Source organism: Nomascus leucogenys, chromosome 7b (assembly GCF_006542625.1).
Source record: "Nomascus leucogenys isolate Asia chromosome 7b, Asia_NLE_v1, whole genome shotgun sequence".
Classification (NCBI taxonomy): Eukaryota; Metazoa; Chordata; class Mammalia; order Primates; family Hylobatidae; genus Nomascus; species Nomascus leucogenys.
In genome coordinates this window covers 9,546,361-9,570,006 of record NC_044387.1, presented here as the reverse complement: position 1 = coordinate 9,570,006, position 23,646 = coordinate 9,546,361, and the positions used below count along the sequence as shown (strand labels likewise).

At 45.8% G+C, this 23,646-nt stretch overlaps 1 protein-coding gene across 2 annotated transcripts; it reads left to right on the top strand.

Annotated features, from left to right (window-relative positions):
• Window positions 1-22,819, top strand: RBX1 (ring-box 1). 2 transcript variants are annotated; one of them, XM_003264798.4, is made up of 5 exons: window positions 16-154; window positions 2,248-2,326; window positions 12,997-13,067; window positions 17,044-17,129; window positions 22,627-22,819. In XM_003264798.4, exons 1-5 carry the CDS (start codon window positions 77-79, stop codon window positions 22,637-22,639), a joined length of 327 nt encoding a protein of 108 aa, XP_003264846.1. In that variant the 5' UTR covers window positions 16-76; the 3' UTR covers window positions 22,640-22,819. The 2 variants fall into 2 exon arrangements, with proteins under 2 accessions (XP_030671342.1, XP_003264846.1); XM_030815482.1 differs by lacking the exon at window positions 17,044-17,129 and having other exon boundaries at window positions 1-154.
• Window positions 22,820-23,646: the final 827 nt, after the last annotated feature.

Below are 23,646 nucleotides of genomic sequence, written 5' to 3'. Positions count from 1 at the left end.
CCGGGGAGGTGGGGGGAGCGAAGTGTGCGCTGCTGCGCAGGCGCAGTGGTCGGACGACAGACCGTGTGTTTCCAAAATGGCGGCAGCGATGGATGTGGATACCCCGAGCGGCACCAACAGCGGCGCGGGCAAGAAGCGCTTTGAAGTGAAAAAGGTTGGGTCTCGCCAGCGCCTTCCTCAGGGAAGCTAGAGAGGCGCGGATCTGGCTGGCAGGCCCGAGGATGGTCGAGGCGCGGAGTAAAGGGTTTCATTTCAGGGCGTTCCTGGGACCGGGTACCACGAAAGGAAGTCGGGGGGCGGGTCTTAGAGTTGATCGGCGTGACGGCGGCCCACTGTTGGGGGAAGTGTTGGTTTCGCTGTGAGGCTAAGGGGCCAATCACAGAGCTGCTTATTGAGATACGCGGGGTTGCGACTTGGCGGCGGGAGCCAAGCGCGTGAGCTGTCACTGGAGTGGTTGAGAGGTGGGGGAAGGACAGGGCAGGGTAGGGTAGGGTAGGGTCGGGTGGGTGGAATGGGGAGTCGAAGCGACTGCGGCGGTGGAGGATGGGGCAGTGCGGCGAAAGCCTGGAACCTGAAGTCCTACCGCATTGGAGGCCTCTGAGGAGCCCCCTTGGTGATCTTGCTCCGCCCCTTTTTGAAGCTTGGGGTCCTCTCACTTGGAGGGATCCAGACTTGGTCCTCGCTAAACCGAGGCCTCCATTAACCCCATCTCTGGGCCTCACACCGCCTAGTTAGAGTCGAGTGTAATGCTTGGTTCTTCTGAGACGTCTGTTGGCTTTTCACACAACCACCCCACTCTTGGATTCTCTGTCGCGTCCAGAATCTCCCCCTTCCAAAATAATAATAAAAAGCATGGTGGAACTTGTTAAGAAAATCCGAACCCAAATCCTATGGCATTTAGGGAGGGTTGAGTACTAGTCGCGAATGACTTGGTAAGCGTGGGAAAGCAAAAATGGAACGTGTCTTTTTGCATGAAATGCCTTTTAGTGGTTTGCCACAGTTTGGGAGAACAGTGTCGATTCCCACCTAACATGAAAGCTGTTCAAAATGGAGATTCTGAAATAGGGAAGATATTCCTAGAACATCTGGCTAAACACTGACAATATCCCCCGTCCTAGTGCTTTTTGGTGTCTCATTGTGGCCACTGCTGCTCAGTTACAGCCAGCAGCCATATTGAAGAATAATAGAAGTAGGGGCTTTTCCTCCAAGTTGAAGCTGTGATGTGAAAAGTGGTGAAGAAGTTACTAGGCACTGAGAATAGGGTTTGAAAGCGATGAAGGTTTGGGAGTATTTGTAATTGAGGAAGCCAGAGTTGAATGAATGAAATGCCACTTTTAGTTAAACTCTTACTGGAATTATTATCTTAATGGAAGAGTCTAAACATACAAAAGTTGAGAACATCAGTTTATTTTATGGTAAGAATCAAACAAAATTCTAGTGAATCGTAGAATTTGTTATGAAGTAATCTAAGATTTAAGTGATGACCTTGTTCTGTGTACTGACACGGGTAGTTAATTATCCAGCTTATCCCACGATTACCCATTTTATGATCCAGTCATTATCTTAGTTCATTCTGTTCCCTAGCTTTCACTTCATTGCTCATGCTTCCAGAGCTGCCTGGTAAAGCAGATGCTTATTCAGATTTTGAGCTCTTCTGCAACTGCCACAGAAATTCAAGTTTGTGCCTTTTTTTTTTTTTTGAGATGTAGTCTCACTCCGTTGCCCAGGCTGGAGTGCAGTGGCACGATCTCGGCTCACTGCAACCTCCGTCCCCCAGATTCAAGCGATTCTCCTGCCTCAGCTTCCCAAATAGCTGGTATCATAGACACCTGCCACCAAGCCTGGCTAATTTTTGTATTTTTAGTAAAGATGGGGTTTCGCCATGTTGGCCAGGCTGGTCTCGAACTCCTGACCTCAGGTGATCCACCCGTCTCGGCCTCCCAAAATGCTAGGACTATAGGCATGAGCCACTGCGCCCGGCCAGACTAAATTATTTTAAACTATAGGAAACAAAAGATGACATTAATTTTTGTGTTCATACACTCAGTCAGCCTTTTGGAGAATAGGAGAACATATGTGTAGTCTACTGTTGTCTTTGGTATAATAAGATTAACGTAATATCCAAAAACTTTTGTTTGGTGATTCCCTGTGGCCAAAAAGATGATAACTGCAGCTGCAGCCTGAAGTCCTAAAGAGTGTGTGCGTGTTATAAGGAGAATGCATTGTTCCCTCTTTTTGTCTTTACAGTGGAATGCAGTAGCCCTCTGGGCCTGGGATATTGTGGTTGATAACTGTGCCATCTGCAGGAACCACATTATGGATCTTTGTAAGTAATTGGAGGAGGATGGGAGGAAGTTGAGAAGGTTGCAGAGATTGTGGCTATCTTGATGTGACTGATTTTCTTCTTCACAAGGAGATAACAAGCCTACTCTGAACACTCCGTCTTCTGTATCTAGTCTGTTGGTGTGTTTGAAATAGAGTAGTTTTTTTATGATGTCCTGGAGGCATACCCAGCTCTCAGAATAAATCTACTCAATCTAAAGATGGCAGGGACACATTTAGAATTAATTGTGGACAACAGGCGCTGTTGATTTTTCCTGCATGTCTTCCATCTTGTACCTAGACTCAAAGGTAGAAATAGTGAAAGGAGGAAAATAAACCGAGCTAAAATATTCTGAGGCCAGGCACAGTGGCTCGTGCTTGTAATCCTAGCACTTTGGGAGGCCAAGGCGGGCGGATCATTTGAGGCCAGGAGTTGACCAACCTGGCCAACATGGTGAAACCCTGTCTCTACTAAAAATACAAAAATTAGCTGGGCGTACTGGTGCATGTCTGTAATCCCAGCTACTTGGCAGGCTGAGGCAGGAGAATTGCTTGAACCTGGGAGGCGGAGGTGGCAGTGAGCCGAGATCACACCACTGCACTACAACCTGGGCGACACAGCAAGACTTAAAGTCTCAAAAAAAAAAAAAAAAGTCTATCTGAGCTAATTTTTGCTGGTCATTGTTTACAACGGAAAGAAGCCTAAGGAGTGAGGATTTTGTATGTTAGGGCCAAACATAATAAAAAGGAAATCATTGCCAACATCTAAATAAATAATTAATTGCACTAAAGAAATTTCATTTAAATCTCCACATATTTTATTACATGTAGTGGTCAGCACATAGAGATCTGATTATAGTCTTTGATGGACTGATTTCCTGTGCTTATAGTAGAAGGGACAAGAATGTTGATCACACCAGGAACAGTTGAGGGTACTTTTTCATCTGGGAACTGAAATGATTTGTTCCTGAGGCCAGAAATAGAGGAAAGAAACTTCAAGTTTCTAGAATTGGAATTATAGGAACTTATTTTTCAGATCACTCACCTGCCTTTACAGCTTCGTCTTGAGTCACTCCTGCTCACTCTGTTAGTTTACCTGGACGCTTTTTTTTTTTTTTTTAAACCATGGTGGCCAAAGCAGCCATGGCCCCTGGCCGGTTTTCCTTTTTTTTCCTTATTTTGAGATGGAGTCGCCCAGGCTGGAGTGTAGTGGCATGATCTCAGCTCACTGCAACCTCCGCCTCCCGAGTTCAAGTGATTCTCCTGCCTCAGCCTCCTCAACAGCTGGGATTACAGGTGCCTGCCACCACGCCCAGCTAATTTTTGTATTTTTAGTAGAGACACGGTTTCACCGTGTTGGCCAGGCTGGTCACAAACTCCTGACCTCAGGTGATCCGCGCGCCTCTGCCTCCCAAAGTGCTGGGATTACAAGCGTGAACCACCACGCCCGGCCTGCTTTTCCATTCTTAAGTGTCCATCCTCTATTTTAGAGCCCTTACATAGCCTAGTCTTTTTTGCCTAGAATATTCTTCACCTCTTCTCTTCCTTGGTTTTGTCTAACCCAGCACTGTCCAATCTGAATGTAAGCCAATACAAACACATATATAATTTTAAATTTTCTTTTTCCTTTTTTTTTTTTTTTTTTTTTTGCTTTTTTTCAGAGACGGGATCTCGCTTTGTTGCCCGAGCTGGTCTCGAACTGGCTTCAAGTGATCCTCCCATTTTGACCTTCCAAAATGTTGCAATTATAGGCGTGAGCCACTGTGGCTGGCCTGAAATTTTCTAGTACCCACATTCATAAAGTAAAAAGAAAATAAAAAGGTGAAATTAATCTATTTTATTTAACCTTTTATAGCCAAAATAGTTTTATTTCAACATGTAATTGATGTAAAAAAAAATGAGATATTTTACATTCTGTCTTTGTACTATCTTTGAAATTCAGTGTGTATTTTACACTTACAGCACATCTAGATTCAGACTAGCCACATTTCAAGTGCTCAGTAGTCACATGTGGTTAATAACTACTTTATTGTGCAATGTAAGACTAACCCATAGTTGAGCTTTAGATCTTATCTTAAACTTGCTTGGATGTTTTCAACTTGGAAAGCAGAAATCAAATATTTTCTGTTGGAAAGCAGTCATGGCTTATACTGGTCATGTATTGCCCTTGGCTTCTTTGAGCTTTGACACTGTTTATCTCTTCACACTACAGCCAAGGGAGATCAGCACCTACCATAATGTTTAATATAGATGACATGAACCCATCACAGAAAAACATATGCATGGTTTCAGATGTGTTTGGGTGGGGTCTTTGATTACATGCTTGCCAGTTTCTCGGCCTTGCATTTTCACAAAGAGTTGTACCCAGAGAAAATTTTACTTTCTTGGGGCTCTGTTTTGAAAATAGTTAATGATTTTTAATGATTTTATATAACCCTGATTTTTTTTCTCTATATTTAAGTCAGTGTATATGTGTCTCTGGATATGAGAGAATGTACTTCTTAAAAGGACCACAGAAGACAAAGGCGATCCATATTCTGTCTTCTCTTAGAGTGAAATGCTTGAGACATCATATTAGGCTTTCAGTGGGATACCTGTTCTGTTTCATAATATATTTTGAATGTCAGATGAAGTAGGATGTTGAAATCCTATAACAAAAACTTATGAAAGTATTTTCTAAGTCCTATCTTTTATTCATCCAATGAATATATCCTGAGCATCCTGGTAGGCACCAGGATAAAACAATGACTGAGGCGGGCAGGTCTTTACCTTTTTTTTTTTTTTTTTTTTCAAAGACAGAGTCTCTGTTTGTCACTCAGGCTGGAGTGCAGTGACACAATCTCAGCTTACTGCAACCTCCGCCTCCTGGGTTCAAGTGATTCTCCTGCATCAGCCTCCCAAGTAGCTGGGACTACAGGTGTGGGCCACCTCACCTGGCTAAATTTTTGTATTTTTACGAGAGACAGGGTTTCACCATGTTGGCCAGGCTGGTCTCAAAGTGCTGGGATTACAGATGTGACCCATTCAAACTCCTGGCCTCAAAAAAACCACCCCCCTTGGCCTCCCAAAGTGCCAGGATTATAGATGTGAGCCACCACGTCCGACCTCAAGTCTTTACCTTTAAGAAACACACTCTTAGGCCAGGCGCGGTGGCTCACGCCTGTAATCCTAGCACTTTGGGAGGCCGAGGCGGGCGGATCACAAGGTCAGGAGATCGAGACCATCCTGGCTAACAAGGTGAAACCCCGTCTCCACTAAAAATACAAAAAATTAGCTGGGTGTGATGGTGGGCGCCTGTAGTCCCAGCTACTTGGGAGGTTGAGGCAGGAGAATGGCATGAACCCAGGAGGCAGAGGTTGCAGTGAGCTGAGATCACGCCACTGCACTCCAGCCTGGTGACAGAGTGAGACTCCGTCTCAACAACAAAAAAAAAGACACACTCAGGCCTGGCGCAGTGGCTCAATGCCTGTAATCCCAGCACTTTGGGAGGCTGAGCCGGGGGGGATCATGAGGTCAGGAGATCGAGACCATCCTGGCCAACACAGTGAAACCCCATCTCTACTAAAAATACAAAATTAGCCGGGCGTGGTAGCACGCACCTGTAATCCCAGCTACATGGGAGGCTGAGGCAGGAGAATCACTTGAACCTGGGAGGCAGAGGTTGCAGTGAGCCGAGATCCTGCCATTGCAGTCCATCCTGGACAAAAAGAGCAAAACTCTTGTCTCAAAAAGACACTCTTGGCCAGGTGAGGTGGCTCACACCTGTAAACCCAAGACTTTGGGTGGCTGAGGCAGGCAGATCGCTTGAGTCTAGGAGTTCAAGACCAGCCTGGGCAACATGGCGAAACCCTGTCTCTACAAAAAATTAGCCAGGCATGGTGGCTTACGCCTGTGGTCCCAGCTACTTGGGAGGCTGAGGTGGGAAGATCCCTTGAGCCCGGGAGGCAGAGGTGACAGTGACTCAAGATTTCACCACTGCACGCTTGTAATCCCAGCACTTTGGGAGGCCGAGGCGGGTGGATCACGAGGTCAGGAGATCGAGACCATGGTGAAACCCCGTCTCTACTAAAAATACAAAAAAATTAGCCGGGCGTGGTGGCGGGCGCCTGTAGTCCCAGCTACTCGGAGAGGCTGAGGCAGGAGAATGGCGTGAACCCGGGAGGCGGAGCTTGCAGTGAGCCGAGATCGCGCCACTGCACTCCAGCCTGGGTGCCTGGGTGACAGAGCGAGACTCCCTCTCAAAAAAAAAAAAAAAAAAAAAAAAAGATTTCACCACTGCACACCAGCCTATAGGTGAGAGAGTGAGACCCTATCTCAAAAAGAGAAACACTTTATTTTTTATTTTTATGTATTTTTTTTGTTAGAGATAGGGTCTCACTCAAGTGCCCAGGCTGGAGTGCAGTGGCACAGTCATAGCTCACTGCAGCCTTGACCTGGGATCAAGCAGTCCTCCTACCTCAGCCTCTAAGTAGCTGGGACCACAGACGTGCACTACCACATCTAGCTAATTTTTTTTTTTTTTTTGGTGGCGGAGTCTCCCACTCTCGCCCAGCTGGAGTGCAATGGCACGATCTCGGTTCACTGCAGTTTCCACCTTCTGGGTTCAAACGATTCTCCTGCCTCAGCTTCCCGAGTAGCTGAGATTACAGGTAACTGCCACCACACCTGGCTAATTTTTTGTATTTTTAGTAGAAACGGGGTTTCACTATGTTGGCCAGGCTGGTCTCGAGCTCCTGACCTCGTGATCCACCCATCTCGGCCCCCAAAGTGCTGGGATTACAGGTGTGAGCCACCGCATCTGGCTGCTAATTTTTTAATTTTTTGTAGAGATTGGGTCTTGCTGTGTTGTCCAGGCTTGTCTTGAACTCCTGGACTCAAGCAATCCTCCTGCCTTGCCCTCCCAAAACATTGGGCTTACAGGTGTGAGCCACTGCCCCTGGCCACACACTTTTATTAACTGAGGAGAAGTCTGAGTGTCATAACTTAAAAAAAAAAAAAAAAGGATTTATATGGGAAAAGAACTTAGCAAGTAAAGAAAAAAAGTGGATTTATCATTTTTATAAAGACAATTTTTGTTAAAGATGAAAGTAAGAATCTAGATTTAGCAATGGCTGTATTTTAATAAATCTTGTCTGGCCTTAAATGAGTAATTATGTACATAGCTCTAAGTAAATAAGAATGATTATGGCTGTGCCCCAGTCGGATTCTGAAGACTTCCTCTTTTAAGTCCATATTGATTCTGCATGCCATCCTGTACCTTTATATATATTTTATTTTACATTGTCTCCTTTCTTGGTTTTATTAAGGAGTTGCTGAAAAATCAAATATGCTAGGTTTTATTTTCTCTGTTACCTCTGGTAATCTTATTCCTGATGACGGGGAATCTTCATCATCTTAGACCCAGCCTTGGCCCAGAAGATGTTAGTATCTACCTAAAACTACAAATCCATCAGTATTTTGGTTTGGTTTGGTTTGGTTTGGTTTGTTTGAGACAGAGTCTTGCTCTGTTGCCCAGGCTGGAGTGCAGTGGCATGATCTCAGCGCACTGCAACCTCTGCCTCCCAGGTTCAAGCTATTCTCCTGCCTCAGCCTCCTGAGCAGCTGGGACTGCAGGTATGCACCAGCACGCCCAGCTAATTTTTGTATTTTTAGTAGAAATGGGGTTTCACCATGTTGGCCAGTCTGGTCTCTAACTCCTGACCTTGAGTGATCCATCCGGCTCTGCCTCCCAAAGTGCTAGGATTACAGGCGTGAGCTACCACACCCGGCCCCATCAGTGTTTTGAAAGTGTAATCTGTCTACTCTTCAGATGAAGCCGTTGCTTCCTTAACAGTTCTTTGGTGGTACAGCATTTTTATCAAAGCTTAAAGGTCCCCAAGCTTTATAAATCACATGATAGGCTTCTGCCTTGGCAGGGGTGTGACATGAACCCGTTATGTGCCACTGTCTACCTGTTCTGGGTTGACAGTGAACAGTTCCTGCCCCTGTTTAAACTAACTGGACTCAACCCCTTTACTTACTCTCTGCAACAAAAGCTGGAAAACGTTTGTATTGAGCACATTTTACACTAATATTTAATCATTTTCTCTGCTGTATCCCTTGTTATTTGGCATTCTAGATTGCAGTAGTATCCCTCCTATATATTTTTATTCTTTCTTAGGAATTTAGTAGTAAAGAATGAATCTGGCCGGGCGCGCGGCTCACACCTATAATCCCAGCACTTTGGGAGGCCAGGACGTGTGGATTGCGTGAGCTCAGGAGTTCAAGACCAGCCTGGGCAACATGGGGAAACCCCATCTCTACTAAAAATACAAAAAATTAGCCTGGCATGGTGGCACACGCCTGTAGTCCCAGCTACTTAGGGAGGCTGAGGCGGGAGAATCACTTGAACCCAGGAGACAGAGGTTGCAGTGAGCCAAGATTGCACCAGTGCCCTCTGGCCTGGGGGGATAAAGCTAGACTCTGTCTTAAAAAAAAAAAAAAAAAAAAGGAATGAATCTTGGTCAGATGCAGTGGCTCATGCCTGTAATCTCAGCACCTTGGGAGGCCGAGGCAGGCAGATCACTTGAGGTCGGGAGTTAAAGACCAGCCTGGCCAACATGGTGAAACCCCATCTCTACTAAAAATACAAAAAATTAGCTTGGTATGGTGGTGCGCACCTGTAATCCCTGCTACTTGGGAGGTTGAGGTGGGAGAATAGCTGGAACCTGGGAGGTGGAGGTTGCAGTGTGGAGATTGTGCCACTGCCCTTCAGCCTGGGCAACAGAGCGAGACTCTGTCTGAAAAAAAGAATGAATCTGTATTTGTCCCATATTTCTTCTATTTATAGAAATAGTTTTTGTTTGCTTGTTCAAGTACCAAGAGCCTAATTTGCACTTGGCATAGAAAGACCAGGTCCCTGCTCTGTGGGAGCTTTGAGTTGAGGGGGAAGGAGGGAGGTCAGGTATGTAAAGAGATACTCATAATTGATGTGTTAAGAGTGCCTGAAGGAGAGGAAAATGACTCAGGGTGGAATAGTCAGGAAAAGCTTCAGTCAAGAAGTAGGGATTTAAGCTGGGTCTTGAAGGGTGGGGAGGACTTGAGAGTGATAGGAGGAGGAGCATGTTCCAGGTATGGCAGGGAGGAAGGAAAGGACTATACCATGAAGGGAGCCTGAAGGATTCTTTAGGTTAGTAGTGCCATGGCCACAGTCAAAAGAAAGACCCAGATCAAATTTAAACATGATAATGTACCTTGAGACAGTTTCGATTTTCACTTTAATAATTGTGGCTCTTACGTAGCTAATTTTATAATACGTAGTCCTCTAAGTTAGAGGATCCAACTTAAAGGACATCATATTTACCTTTCTCTGCCATCCTTTTAATTATAGTAGTGTATTCCAGTTTCAATAAGCTGTTAAATACACTGCATAGACCCTAGATCCTTTTTTTGTTTGTTTTTAAGATGGAGTCTCGCTCTTTCACCCAGGGTAGAGTGCAGTGGTGCAATCTCAGCTCACTGCAACCTCTGCCTCCCAGGTTCCAGCGATTCTCCTGCCTCAGCCTCTCTAGTAGCTGGGATTATAGGCATGCACCACCCACCACACCTGGCTAATTGTTTGTATTTTTAGAAGAGAGTTTCACCATGTTGGCCAGGCTGGTCTCGAGCTCCTGACCTCAGATGATCCACCTGCCTCGGCTTCCCAAAGTGCTGGGATTACAGACGTGAGCCACCACGCCCGGCCGAGCCACCGTGCCTGGCCTTTCTTTTTTTTTTTTTGATACAAGGTTTTGCTCTGTCACCTAGGCTGGAGTGCAGTGGTGCGATCATGGTGCACTGCAGCCTCAACCGCCTGTGCTCAAGCCATTCTCCTGCCTCAGCCTCCTTACTAGCTGGGACCACAGGCATGTGCTACCACACCTGGCTAATTTCTTTATTTCTAGAGATGGGATGTTGCTGTGTTGCCCACCCTGGTCTTGAACTCGTGGGCTGAAGTGATCCTGCTGCCTTGGCCTCCCAAAGTGCTGGGATTACAGGTGTGAGCGACTGTGCCTGGCCCCATTCTTTATTTTTATTTTTTGAGATGGAGTCTCGCTCTGTCGCCCAGGCTGGAGTGCAGTGGTGCGACCTCGGCTCACTGCAAGCTCTGCCTCCTGGGTTCACGCCATTCTCCTGCCTCAGCCTCCCGAGTGGCTGGGACTACAGGCGCCCGCCACCACACTTGGCTAATTTTTAAATATTTTTAGTAGAGACCATGTTAGCCAGGATGGTCTCGATCTCCTGACCTCGTGATCCACCCGCCTCAGCCTCCCAAAACGCTTGGGTTACAGGCGTGAGCCACCGGGCCTGGCCCCAATTCTTTATTTTTATCAGTTGGCAAACCAAGTCACACTGTAGTGTGAATCTGGCTAGCAAAAGTAAGTGCTTTGCTTCCCGGGCGTGTATGTGTGTGTGTGTGACGGTCTTACTCTGTCGCCCAGGCTGGAATGGAATGCAGTGGTGTGATCTTGGCTCACTGCAGCCTCTGCCTCCTGGGTTCAAGTGATTCTCTTGCCTCAGCCTCCTGAGTAGCTGGGATTACAGATATCCAACACCATGCCTGGCTAATTTTTGCATTTTTAGTAGAGAGGGGGTTTTGCCATGTTCGCCAGGCTGGTCTTGAACCCTGACATCAGGTGATCCGCCAGCCTTGTCCTTCCAAAGTGTTGGGATTGCAGGTGTGAGCCACTACTCCCAGCCTTTGTTTGTTTGTTTATTTTTTGTTTGTTTGTTTTTTGAGACAGAGTCTTGCTCTGTTGCCCAGGCTGGAGTACAGTGGTGTGCAACCTCAGCTCACTGCAACCTTTGCCCCTTGGGTTCAAGTGATTCTCCTACCTCAGCCTCCCAAGTAACTGGGATTGCAGACATGTACCACCATGCCCCGCTAACTTTTGTATTTTTAGTAGGGATTGGGTTTTGCCGTCAGGCTGGTCTCAAATTCCTGACTTCAGCCTCTCGTAGTGCTGGCATTACAGGTGTGAGCCAATACGCTCAGCCCACTTTCCACATTTTTGAAGAGTGAAAAGAAAAAAGTATTATCATGGTATCTCTTCCCCTAAAACCACACATGCCCATTAACATCTAGTTTTGTTTTGTTGTAATAGTTTTACTTTTTTTTTTTTTTTTTTTTGAGACAGAGTCTCACTGTGTCACCCAGGCTGGAGTGCAGTGGTGCAGTCTTGGCTCACTGCATCCTCTGCCTCCCAGATTCAAGCAATTCTTCTGCCTCAGCCTCCTGAGTAGCTGGGACTACAGGCGCCCACCACCACACATGCCTGGCTAATTTTTATTTACTTATTTATTTTTATTTTTATTTATTTTTGAGATGGAGTCTTGCACTGACTCCCACGCTCCAGTGCAGTGGTGCAATCTCAGCTCACTGCACGCTCCACCTCCTGGGTTCAAGCAATTCTCCTGCCTCAGCCTCCCGAGTAGCTGGGACTACAGGTGCCTGCCACCACGGCCAGCTAATTTTTTTTTTTTTATTTTTAGTAGAGATGGGGTTTTACCTTGTTGGCCAGGATGGTCTCAAAGTCCTGACCTCATGATCTGCCTGCCTTGGCCTCCCAAAGTGCTGAGATTACAGGAGTGAGCCATCGCGCCTGGCCTACTCCCGGCTAGTTTTTCGTATTTTTAGTGGAGACAGGTTTCACCATGTTGGATGGGCTAGTCTTGAACTCCTGACCTCGTGATCTGCCAGCCTCAGCCTCCCAAAGTGCTGGGATTACAGGTGTGAGCCACCGTGCCCAGCCATAGTTTTACTATTTTTCACCTGTAGGAGTTTGAAGTAATTCTCCCCTATTAAATAGTTTCTCCTGAAGCTTTTTATTCTTCAGAAGGGAGACTCCAGTTAGTTACTATGATCAGAGAAAGCAAATTATGCATTAGTAATTCTTGTTCTTTGAATATTTATCCCCAGTTGTACTTTACCCATCAGATCTTGATCTCAGTCAAGAACGCATCGCAGGCTGGGCGCGGTGGCTCACACCGTAATCCCAGCACTTTGGGAGGCTGAGGTGGGCGGATCACCTGAGGTCAGGAGTTTGAGACCAGCCTGGCCAACATGGAGAAACCCCATCACTACTAAAAATACAAAATTAGCGAGGCATGGTGTGCGCCTGTTAATTCTAGCTACTTGGGAGTCTGAGACAGGAGAATCGCTTGAATTCGGGAGGCGGAGGTTGCAGTGAGCCAAGACTGCGCTATTGCACTCCAGCCTGGGCAACAATAGGGAAACTCCATCTCAAAAGGAAAAAAACTCAGTCTAGGCAACATGGTGAAACCCCATCTCTACAAAAAATACAAACAATTAGCTGGGTGTGGTGGCATGCACCTGTAGTTCCAGCTACTCAAGAGGCTGAGGGAGAATCACCTGAGCCCAGGAACTCAAGGCTGCAGTGAGCCATGCTCATGCCACTGTACTGTAGCCTGGGCAACGGGAGTGAGATGTGCATTTCCCATTTGTTATTCTTTTTAAACAAGGATGGGAGATCGTCAGAAAGCATACTGTTATCTCTGTCTTCTCTGTTCTTCCTTTCCCACATTCATTAAAAAACAATTATGGCTAATTAACCACTTGAGAATTGTTTTGGCTGCTATAGATTGAAACGTTGCTGCTCCCAAGGTCCAGTGATCCTGTTGCTCTTGTTCCCACAGGCATAGAATGTCAAGCTAACCAGGCGTCCGCTACTTCAGAAGAGTGTACTGTCGCATGGGGAGTCTGTAACGTAAGGAAGCATCTTTACCTGTCAGCATGGCTTGTAAACATATTTCCACTTTTCCTGCTTTGCTAGTCTTGAAAATAACTAGGGAAAAAAATGACTAGTCCACCTTTCTCCCAAAAGGTATACAAATAGTAAAAAAGATTTTAAATCATAATACTATTAACCTGTTACAGGGTAAAAATTACAGTTACTGCAAAGAGGCACTTATTTGTCTTAATTATAAAGTGGACCCAATTTTGTTAGCAATATTTTGGGGCTTCATCTATGGGAACTGCCTTCAAAACCTACATGCACCCTTTGGAATATTCTGTTGGTAGAACTTTGTACCTTTAAAACAGACTTTTAAAGACCAGGTGTCTAATGGAACTAAGTTTGATGAGTAAATTGAGTGTTCAAGTCTCTGTATATGTGTGTTTTAGTGTGGTGTATGTACTGAGATAGGATTTTTTTTTTTTTTTACATGGCTTATGCCAGGAATGTTTTGTGTAGCTTTATTGGACTGAATGGCCTTCCAAGAGTGTGACAGCTGTGAAGGATAACAAATATCAAATATGTTATTTCTAGCATGTGTTAAAAATTCATTCTTTAAGCTGTAAAGTCCCAGTCACATGAGCTAAAATTGTCTTATCAGGGCCTCCTATATCATGGGGACAGAATACCCACAGTTCCCAGCATGACACAGGGCTAAGAGATTCTAGAGTCAGACCACCATTCCCTGCCTTTGTGACTTACTTGCTAAGTGACGTTAGGCAAGGCATTTAACATCTCTAATCCTGGGTTCCCTCATGTAAAATAGAGCTGATAGTGGACCACATAAAATTGTAATCAGGATTAGATGATTTATGTTAAAATGTGATTAAACAACTCCCGGCACATAGTAAGCACAAGTGCTTGTTAAAAAAAAAAATCTAAATAGGCCGGGCACGGTGGCTCACGCCTGTAATCCCAGCACTTTGGGAGGCCGGGGCAGGTGGATCACGAGGTCAGGAGATCAAGACCGTCCTGGCTAACACGGTGAAACCCCGTCTCTACTAAAAATACAAAAAATTAGCCGGGTGTGGTGGTGGGTGCCTGGAGTCCCAGCTACTTGGGAGGCTGAGGCAGGAGAATGGTGTGAACCTGGGAGGCGGAGCTTGTAGTGAGCCGAGACCACACCACTGCACTCCAGCCTGGGCGACAAAGTGAGACTCCATCTCAAAAAAAAATAAATAAATAAATACAAATTTGAGGTAGAGGTGTTACTGTGTAGATGGTGTTCTCAGTATTTTTTCCTGTTGGCTTGCAACTCTTTTTCCTACCTACACTGGTTTTGTTTTTTTTTTTTTTTTTTTTTTTTTTTTTGAGACGGAGTCTCACTACGTGGCCCAGGCTGGAGTGCAGTGACACGATCCCGGCTTACTGCAACCTTTACCTCCTGGGTTCAAGTGATTCTCCTGCTTCAGCCTTCTGAGTAGCTGGGATTATAGGTGTGTACTACCACGCCCGGCTAATTTTTGTATTTTTAGTAGAGATGGGGTTTTGCCATGTTGGCCAGGCTGGTCTTGAACTCCTGACCTCAGGGCGATCTGCCTGCCTCAGCCTCCCAAAGTGCTGGGATTACAGGCATGAGCCACCCTGCCCAGCCCCTACCCACACTTTCTGGTACACCTTCTTCCGTCTCTGTTGGGACCCTTTGGCCAGGCTCATAGTAGACCGTGTTGGCCATGGGGGAGCTTTAATCGTTTATGGGGATAAAGGAAGTATATTGGGCTCTTTGCCCTCTCTGGCATACAGGCATATACTAAGAACCATGTTCCTTTATGTGGAAAGAAAGGAGAGTGAACATCCCCTTAAATTTGGCTAAGAGATTCTCTCAGAGAGCCTGCCGTAAAAGAGAGCCAGCATGGTGTGGCAGAAGCCTCTGGATTAGTCCTGGGTTCTAGTTCTGGGTCTTCTACAAACCAGCTCCATGAATTAGGCAAGTCACTTGTCTGGGTTTCAGTTTCCTGTCTGTAAAATGAAGATAAAAATATCTGTCATGCTTGCCTGCCAGGGTTGATGTGAGGCCTCAAATGAGGTAATACATGTCAACATCTTCTGTAAACTGTCAAGTACTGTAAATTTATCTTCTGTAAATTGTACTTTGACCACTAAATATATCCATTGGTACATCTTAGTAAATGTTCAGGGGTGCTGTCACCTCCCTGACACCTCATTTACAGCCCTCTTTTCCCCAGCGCTTGGTATTCTCTGACTTAGTTGGGCTGTACCAGGACACTGTACTGCTGCAAAGTGCTCAGTGGGTGAGGTGGGAGAGGGAGAAGCTGTCGAATACCCTTCGGTGAGCCTGACCCCAACACCTGGTGGTTATGAAAAATGTCTCTGCTTTCTGCCTTTTGGAAATTTTGCTTTTTCTCTTTTTCACGGTGAGTTATACAAGAGTCAGCGGAAAAGGGATCTTCCAAAAGGCTGTCACTCTCTAGGAGAATATTTGTCCTCTTGGGTATCCCTAGTGTACTAGCTGTGGATTCCACTCTTAATTACTGAATTATACTTTTGTCTTTGTCAAAAGACATTTCACAAGATAATAATCCACATTATATAATCCCTTAAGTTCCATACATACTTTGGGAGACGTACTGACCAGATTTCAGTTGTTACTAAATGAAGCTTGTAAAGCTTTTGTTGTTTTGTTAGGGTATTTCTCCCCATGCCACACCACAGTGCACCAATCACAGACGAAATGAAGGAAGCACTTGCTGTGTCTGTCCTAATACGCACATGAGCAGGGGGAGAGGTACTCATTGCAGAGACATTGTGATGAGCATCTGCATGTCATGAGCCCACACCAAAAAACTGCACGCAGATTGTCCTTTTCCCAAATCTAAGCAGACTTCTAGCTCCCTGTCAGTTACCAGTGTTCTTGGTACTCTTGTCTTTTTACTTCTTGTCTTATGAAATAAGCCTTTTGATGCGCTTTAGGCTGCTTGTGTGCCGTTTGTCCCTCATAAGGATACTTCCTTTTACCCCAATTTTCTTTTATCTCTCTTTTTTTTTTTTTTTTTTTGAGACGGAGTCTCACTGTCGCCCAGGCTGGAGTGCAGTGGCGCGATCTCGGCTCACTGCAAGCTCCACCTCCCGGATGGAGCTCACGCCATTCTCCTGCCTCAGCCTCCCGAGTAGCTGGGACTACAGGCGCCCGCCACCGCGCCCAGCTGATTTTTTGTATTTTTAGTAGAGATGGGATTTCACTGTGGTCTCGATCTCCTGACCTCATGATCCACCCGCCTCGGCCTCCCAAAGTGCTGAGAGTACAGGCGTGAGCCACTGCGCCCGGCCAATTTTCTTTTATCTCATTCCCTAAGACAAAGTCCCTCACCCATTAAAGGCACGTGAAGTACTGAGCTCTTGTAATATCAATATGTCTGTGAATACATCTAGAAATAAAGTGCCTTTGACCAGAGCTGAGCTGGATGTGGGGAGGTTGGGGAAGTGCCCGTCTCAGTTCTGGGTGGGTGGCAGTGACCATGCACTTCTCTACCAAAGGCTGGGGAGAAGGCTCTGCTCCTGCAGGTCACATTCTCCAGGGGCAGGAGGGTGGGAGGGAAGCTAGAGACCAGGAATGGGGATATTTGAAATCTGCATTGATCAGGGGCCTCCTTTCCCAAAGAAAGTGGAAGTATCCCCTTACAGGCTGAATGGGACCAAGGAGCCACATTCCATGTTCTCTTAAATAGAAGAGAGCCCAATGCTAGCACATACTCCTGTGCTTCCTGAATGATTTCCTTTAGTAGTAATGACATTTCTAACGAATGCTTGTTGGAAATGTCCTTGCATCTAACCAAGATATAATCAGTTGTTGAACTTTTGCCTCTCGTTGTCTCCTTTTCTTTTCTTGTCCACTATATGTCACCCATGCCACTGCCCTGTGGAACCTGTTGTCGCTCTATGGCTGAGCCTGCACGGAGTTATTTTTAATAAAATATATGTTTTCTTTCAGCATGCTTTTCACTTCCACTGCATCTCTCGCTGGCTCAAAACACGACAGGTGTGTCCATTGGACAACAGAGAGTGGGAATTCCAAAAGTAGGTATCTTTGGTTGTTTTGACGGGGCTTTTTGACTTGCCTCAGGCTGAAAGGAGCGTGGTCTTGGGGAATGGAGACATGATACATGCCTTGTTTTTTTTTAAACTAGTTTTTGGTTACTTAAGCTAGGACTTATCTATATGGAAAATGCACAAAGGATTAGCCAACATTAGACATTTGCAGCCTAGGGTTTCCCAACCTTTTTTTTTTTTTTTTGAGATGGAGTCTCACTCTGTTGCCCAGGCTGGAGTGTAGTGGTGCTATCTTGGCTCACTGCAACCTCCACCTACCAGATTCAAGCGATCCTCCCACCTCAGCCTAGCAAGTAGCTGGGATTACAAGTGTGTGCCACCATGCGCAGCGAATTTTTGTATTTTTCGTACAGATTGGGTTTCCCCATGTTGGCCAGGCTGGTCTTGAACTCCTGATCTCAAGTGATCTGCCTGCCTCGGTCTCCCAAAGTGCTGGGATTACAGGTGTGAGCCACCGTGCCCGGCAGGTTTCCCAGCCTTCTAGGGTCTGTGAAATTAGAAAATGTGATAATCTGTGAACTCTTAAATATTTCCAAAATTACATCCTAATGAGGCTCCATGGACTACCTAATGTCAGGTAGCTTTGGGCCAGACTTGTATCCACTTATCATATTTCACTGGTTTATCTCACACTGATTAATTCTGATATAGCATTTATGGCTATCCTGATTAGATTTTATTGTTATATAAATAAAACATGACCTGGTAAATTTTTAAAAACTTAAATGGTTGAAAGGGTATACCACAAAATATGAATTTCCCACTATAAGCCCCTGCTCCGGCTTGCTGGAGCTAGCCATCAGTGACAGGACAGCTTCTTAGAAGATTTTCTGACTATCTCTTATATGTCCTGGCATTTACATGGTTGTGTGTATATATATATTTTTGTTAACATAAATGTGAGTATCCTATACAGGAATTCACCTTTTTTTTTTTCATTTTGTACATTTTGGAGATTTTCCGTTTCCACAAATAACAAACTACCTCATTTCTAATGGTTGCAGAGTATTTCTTTATGTAAATGTATCTTAACTTTTTTCTTTTCTTTTCTTTTTTTGTTTGCATGTTTTTAACATTTTTTATATTTTTTAAAAAGTCAGTCCCTGGCCGGGCACAGTGGCTCACGTCTGTAATCCCAGCACTTTGGGAGGCCGAGGCGGGCAGATCACCTGAGGTTGGGTGTTCAAGACCAGCCTGGCCAACATGGAGAAACCCCGTCTCTACTAAAAATACAAAATTAGCTGGGCATGGGGGCACATGCCTGTAATCCCAGCTACTTGGGAGGCTGAGGCAGGAGAATCGCTTGAACCCAGGAGGCGGAGGTTGCGGTGGGCTGAGATCGCACCATTGCACTCCAACAAGAGCAAAACTCCATCTCAAAAAAACAAAAAAGTCAGTCCCTATTGGTGGACATTTGCGTTTCCAGTTTTTCACTGATGCAAGCAATGTGAAGGGAGAAACATCCTTACACGTGAAGCTTTGTGTAAATGTGTAGATGTATCTGGAGCAGTAATTCCTAAAAGAGGAATTTATGGGTAAAGAGTATGGCTGGGCTTGGTGGCTCACACCTGTAATCCCAACACTTTAGGAGGCCAAGGTGGGCAGATTGCTTGAGTCCACTAGTTCGAGACCAGCCTGGCAACATGTTGAAACCCCATCTCTACCAAAAAATAGTAAATTAGGCCGTGCCTGATGGCTCATGCCTGTAATCCCAGCACTTTGGGAGGTCGAGGCAGGTGGATCATTTGAGGTCAGGAGTTTGAGACCAGCCTGGCCCACGTGGTGAAACCCCGTCTCTACTTTAAAAAATACAAAAATTAGGCCAGGCGCGGTGGCTCACGCTTGTAATCCCAGCACTTTGGGAGGCCGAGGCGGGCGGATCACGAGGTCAGGAGATCGAGACCACGGTGAAACCCCGTCTCTACTAAAAATACAAAAAAATTAGCCGGGTGTGGTGGCGGGCGCCTGTAGTCCCAGCTACTCGGAGAGGCTGAGGCAGGAGAATGGCGCGAACCCGGGAGGCAGAGCTTGCAGTGAGCCGAGATTGCGCCACTGCACTCCAGCCTGGGCGACAGAGCAAGACTCCGTCTCAAAAAAAAAAAAAAAAAAATACAAAAATTAGCTGGGCGGTAGTGGTGCATGCCTGTAATCCCAGTTATTCGGGAGGCTGAGGCAGGAGAATCACTTGAGCCTGGGAGGCAGAGATTGCAGTGAGCAGAGATCATGCCACTGCACTCCAGTCTAAATGACAGAGTGAGACCCTGTCTCAAAAAAAAAAAAAAGAAAGAAAATTAGCTGGATGTGGTGCCATGCACTTGTAGTCCCAGCTACTCTGGAGGCTGAGGTGGGAGGATGGCTTGAGCCCAGGAGGCGGAGGTTGCAGTGAGCTGAGATCATGCCACTGCACTCCAGCCTAGGTAATACAGCCAATTAAAAAAAAAAAAAAAAAAAAAGGCCAGGTGCAGTTGCTCACACCTGTAATCCTAGCGCTTTAGGAGGCTGAGGCGGATGGATCACCTGAGGTCAGGAGTTCAAGACCAGCCTGGCCAACATGGTGAAACCCCCCCCCCTCTACTAAAAATACAAAAATTAGCCGGGCATGATGGTGCCTGTAATCCCAGCTACTCAGGAGGCTGAGGCAGGAGAATCACCGCTTGAACCTGGGGGCCCAGAGGTTGCAGTGAGCTGAGATCGCGCCACTTCAGCCAGGACAAAAGAGAAAACTTCGTCTCAAAAAAAAAAAAAAAAAGAATGTATATTTTTGTTTTTGATAAATAGTGTCAGGTTTTCCATTCCTAGGAATATACATTAATTTCACTCTCTCCAAACAGTGAAGCAGAACTCCCCTTTCTTCATTTCCTGCCAGTGCTTCATTATACAGTTTTTCCATCTTAGCCACTCTGATAGGTGACAATCAGTATTCGATTTTCATTTTTGAATTTTCAGTAAGGTTGGGCAATTGTTCATGTTTTTGTATCTCTTAACGCTTTTCTGTGAACCGCTGTGTTTATCTTCCTGCACGTTTTCTTTTGAATTATTGGTCATTTTCTTTACTGAATTTTTTATGAGAAAGGAGTTTTTTAATTTAAATATGCCTTTTTTAGGCTATTCTTGGTTTAAAAAACAAAAAAATAGGATTCTTTTGTTTGTGAAATGTTTAGAAATCCATTATTGGTGCAGTGATTTTGCCTTTAAATTCAATAATTTATTTTGGTAAAACATTTGGAAGTCCTATCAATGCATATTCAGTTTTTAAGAAACCTGCCAAATACTCAGTATCTGAGTGGTACTGTTGGGCTCCCTTCAGCAAAATGTATGCTAAGTACCGTGTAAAATATAAAAACGTTGTTTTTTGTTTTTTTTTTTTTCTTGAGACGGAGTCTCATTCTGTTGCCCAGGCTGGAGTGCAGTGGCGCAATCTCGGCTCACTGCAAGCTCCGCCTCCCAGGTTCACGCCATTCTCCTGCCTCAGCCTCTCCGAGTAGCTGGGACTACAGGCGCCCGCCACTATGCCCGGCTAATTTTTTGTATTTTTAGCAGAGACGGGGTTTCACCGTGGTCTCGATCGCCTGACCTCGTGATCCGCCCGCCTCGGCCTCCCAAAGTGCTGGGATTACAAGCGTGAGCCACCGCGCCCGGCCATGAAAACGTTTGAGATGGTCCTTCTTGCCCTTGGAGCTTGCATTCTACAGGGAACCATAACAGGAATACACGTCAAGGCAGAGGACTTTTCTAAGTTTTCAGGGGGCCTTTGTAATTGGCTCTGCCCTACAGCAGGCTCAAGGTTCCATTTTAGACCAAAATGGTCTCGTTTTGCCGGTACATGTGCCCAGGGCTAAATCTAAGAATTGCAGGGGTATGAAGAATTCCTTATCTGGGGCTTTGACTCTGCCATTCTAACTGGTGACCTTCCCAGGTGGTAGTTATCAGTGCATTGGGAAAACAAATTCTTCAGCATTCTTTAATCTGATAGGATTGTTCTACAGCCCATCTCACATGCTAGAGCCTAACCTATGTGGAATTTGGCACAACAGCTTTTTTTAAGACAATATTCAAGTAGATTTCTTATGAGAAGCTGTGATCCAGAGTTCCCAGTACCCTAGTTTCTATCCATATGACAAATTATTTTAATCAGGTTAACTGCCTAAAAAGATCCAGGACAAAAGATAATAATGAGGGATCTTGTGTTCAAGAAATCTGTTTATGGCCGGGCACGGTGGCTCAAGCCTGTAATCCCAGCACTTTGGGAGGCTGAGGCGGGCGGATCACGAGGTCAGGAGATTGAGACCATCCTGGCTAACACGGTGAAACCCCGTCTCTACTAAAAATACAAAAAATTAGCCGGACGTGTTGGTGGGCGCCTGTAGTCCCAGCTACTCGGGAGGCTGAGGCAGGAGAATGGTGTGAACCCGGGAGGCGGAGCTTGCAGTGAGCTGAGATCGCGCCATTGCACTCCAGCCTGGGGGACAGAGCAAGACTCCGTCTCAAAAAAAAAAAAAAAATCTGTTTATATGTGGAAGAAATTCCTTGGCCTTGTTTATTTATTTTATTTATATATGTATATTTTGAGACAGAGTCTCACTGTGTTGCCTATGCTGGAGTGCAGTGGTGTGATCTTGGTTCACTGCAACCTCCAACTCCCGGGTTGAAGCAGTTCTCCTGCCTCGGTCTCCTGAGTAGCTGGGATTACAGGCACCTGCCACCACGCTGGCTAATTTTTGTATTTTTAGTAGAGACGGGTTTTCACCATGTTGGCCAGGCCGGTTTTGAACTCCTGACCTCAGGTGATCTGCCTACCTCAGCCTCCCAAAGTGCTGGGATTACAGGGGTGAGCCACTGCACCCGGCCCCTTGTTAATTTTTATAATCTTCTTAGAGCCAAATTTTGGTTTCTGGGGAAAACAGAAACCTCCAAAATCCAGGCCTAGCTTTCTCTTCTCTTTGTATAGAGCTGAATGTAATCAGAGTTGTAATTGGAGCTGATGACAGATTTTGAAATTGAAGCCTGATCAGTTGCTATTCTCACTATTAGCTTTACCCTAAACATGCCTGAGTACTGGAGTTCAGGTGAAAATAGGCCGCCATGATCAGGGAGCCCGAAAGTTCAAACTGTCTGAGCCCCTGCTGGGAGTGAGCAGGTGGAGCTCCCTTTCACAACCACCAATGACTTTTCCCTCTCACTTCCTTAATACCACTAGGCAGCTACTGGCACCTGTCAGGTGGGCATGGTTGAGTCAGAGGGAGAGCCTGTCCCTAAGAGGGGGCAGTAGGCAAGAAGTCCTGTAAGATGGGGAGGGGAAAGGGGAATCACAGTGACAGCCAAGCTAGTGTCAGTGTTGTCACCCAATCCTGGAGCACACTGTGATCACTTAGGTTCTAACTAAAGTTGCTCATGTAAGCAGGTTTTATGTCTCAAACAGGAAATTACCATGGAATTAATCAGAGTAATTTACTTTGTCTTTCAGGTATGGGCACTAGGAAAAGACTTCTTCCATCAAGCTTAATTGTTTTGTTATTCATTTAATGACTTTCCCTGCTGTTACCTAATTACAAATTGGATGGAACTGTGTTTTTTTCTGCTTTGTTTTTTCAGTTTGCTGTTTCTGTAGCCATATTGTATTCTGTGTCAAATAAAGTCCAGTTGGATTCTAGAACGGATGCTCTCTCTTGTGTATGTGAACAAAGTGAACATAAATGAAGAGTCTCCCCTTCCAAGGCTGAAAACTCAGCTTTCGAAAGTGAAATGTTTGTTCATCGGGGCCAGGGCAGGGTTGTCCTCTGAGCGCATCACTTAGTCATGAGGAATCCGACAGCTCAAGGCAGAGTGTGGATCACCGGCACCCGAAAACAGCAGTCAGCCCTTCTTTCTCCTCCTGTGTGATAGCAGTGGGCAGCTGAAAGAGGGAAGAATGTGGGATTCAGTCGTCAAACCCAGTTCTGAGTCCCGGTTCCACAGCTTGGTTACTGATGGCAAGCTTGGCAAAGTTGCCTCTCTACTCCGAACTTTCCTCCTCTACTGTGGGCTTCTGAGGACTAAGTGGCATCATGTGGGCACAGAGAGAAGCTTTGTAAAATGTAAAACCACTATACAAATGTGACCTTTGGTTGTGTATGACAGCAGTCCCCAATCTTTTTGCCACCAGGGATTGGTTTCATGGAAGACAATTTTTCCATGGACCGGGGGTGGGGCGGGGGTGTGCTTGGGGATGGTTTTGGAACTGTTCCACCTGAGGTCATGAGGCATTAGATGGACTGTGCAACCTAGATCCCTCACATGCACAGTTCGCCAATAGGGTTGAAGCTCCTATGAGAATCTAATGCTGCCGCTGATCTGACAGGCAGAGCTCAGGCGGTAATGCTCGGTCACCACCCTGTTCACCTCCTGCTGTACAGTCGGGTTCCTAGCAGGCCATGGACTGGCATCCACTCTGCAGCCCAAGGGTTAGGGACCCCTGGTGTATGACATGTTGCTTTCTCTTCTTAGC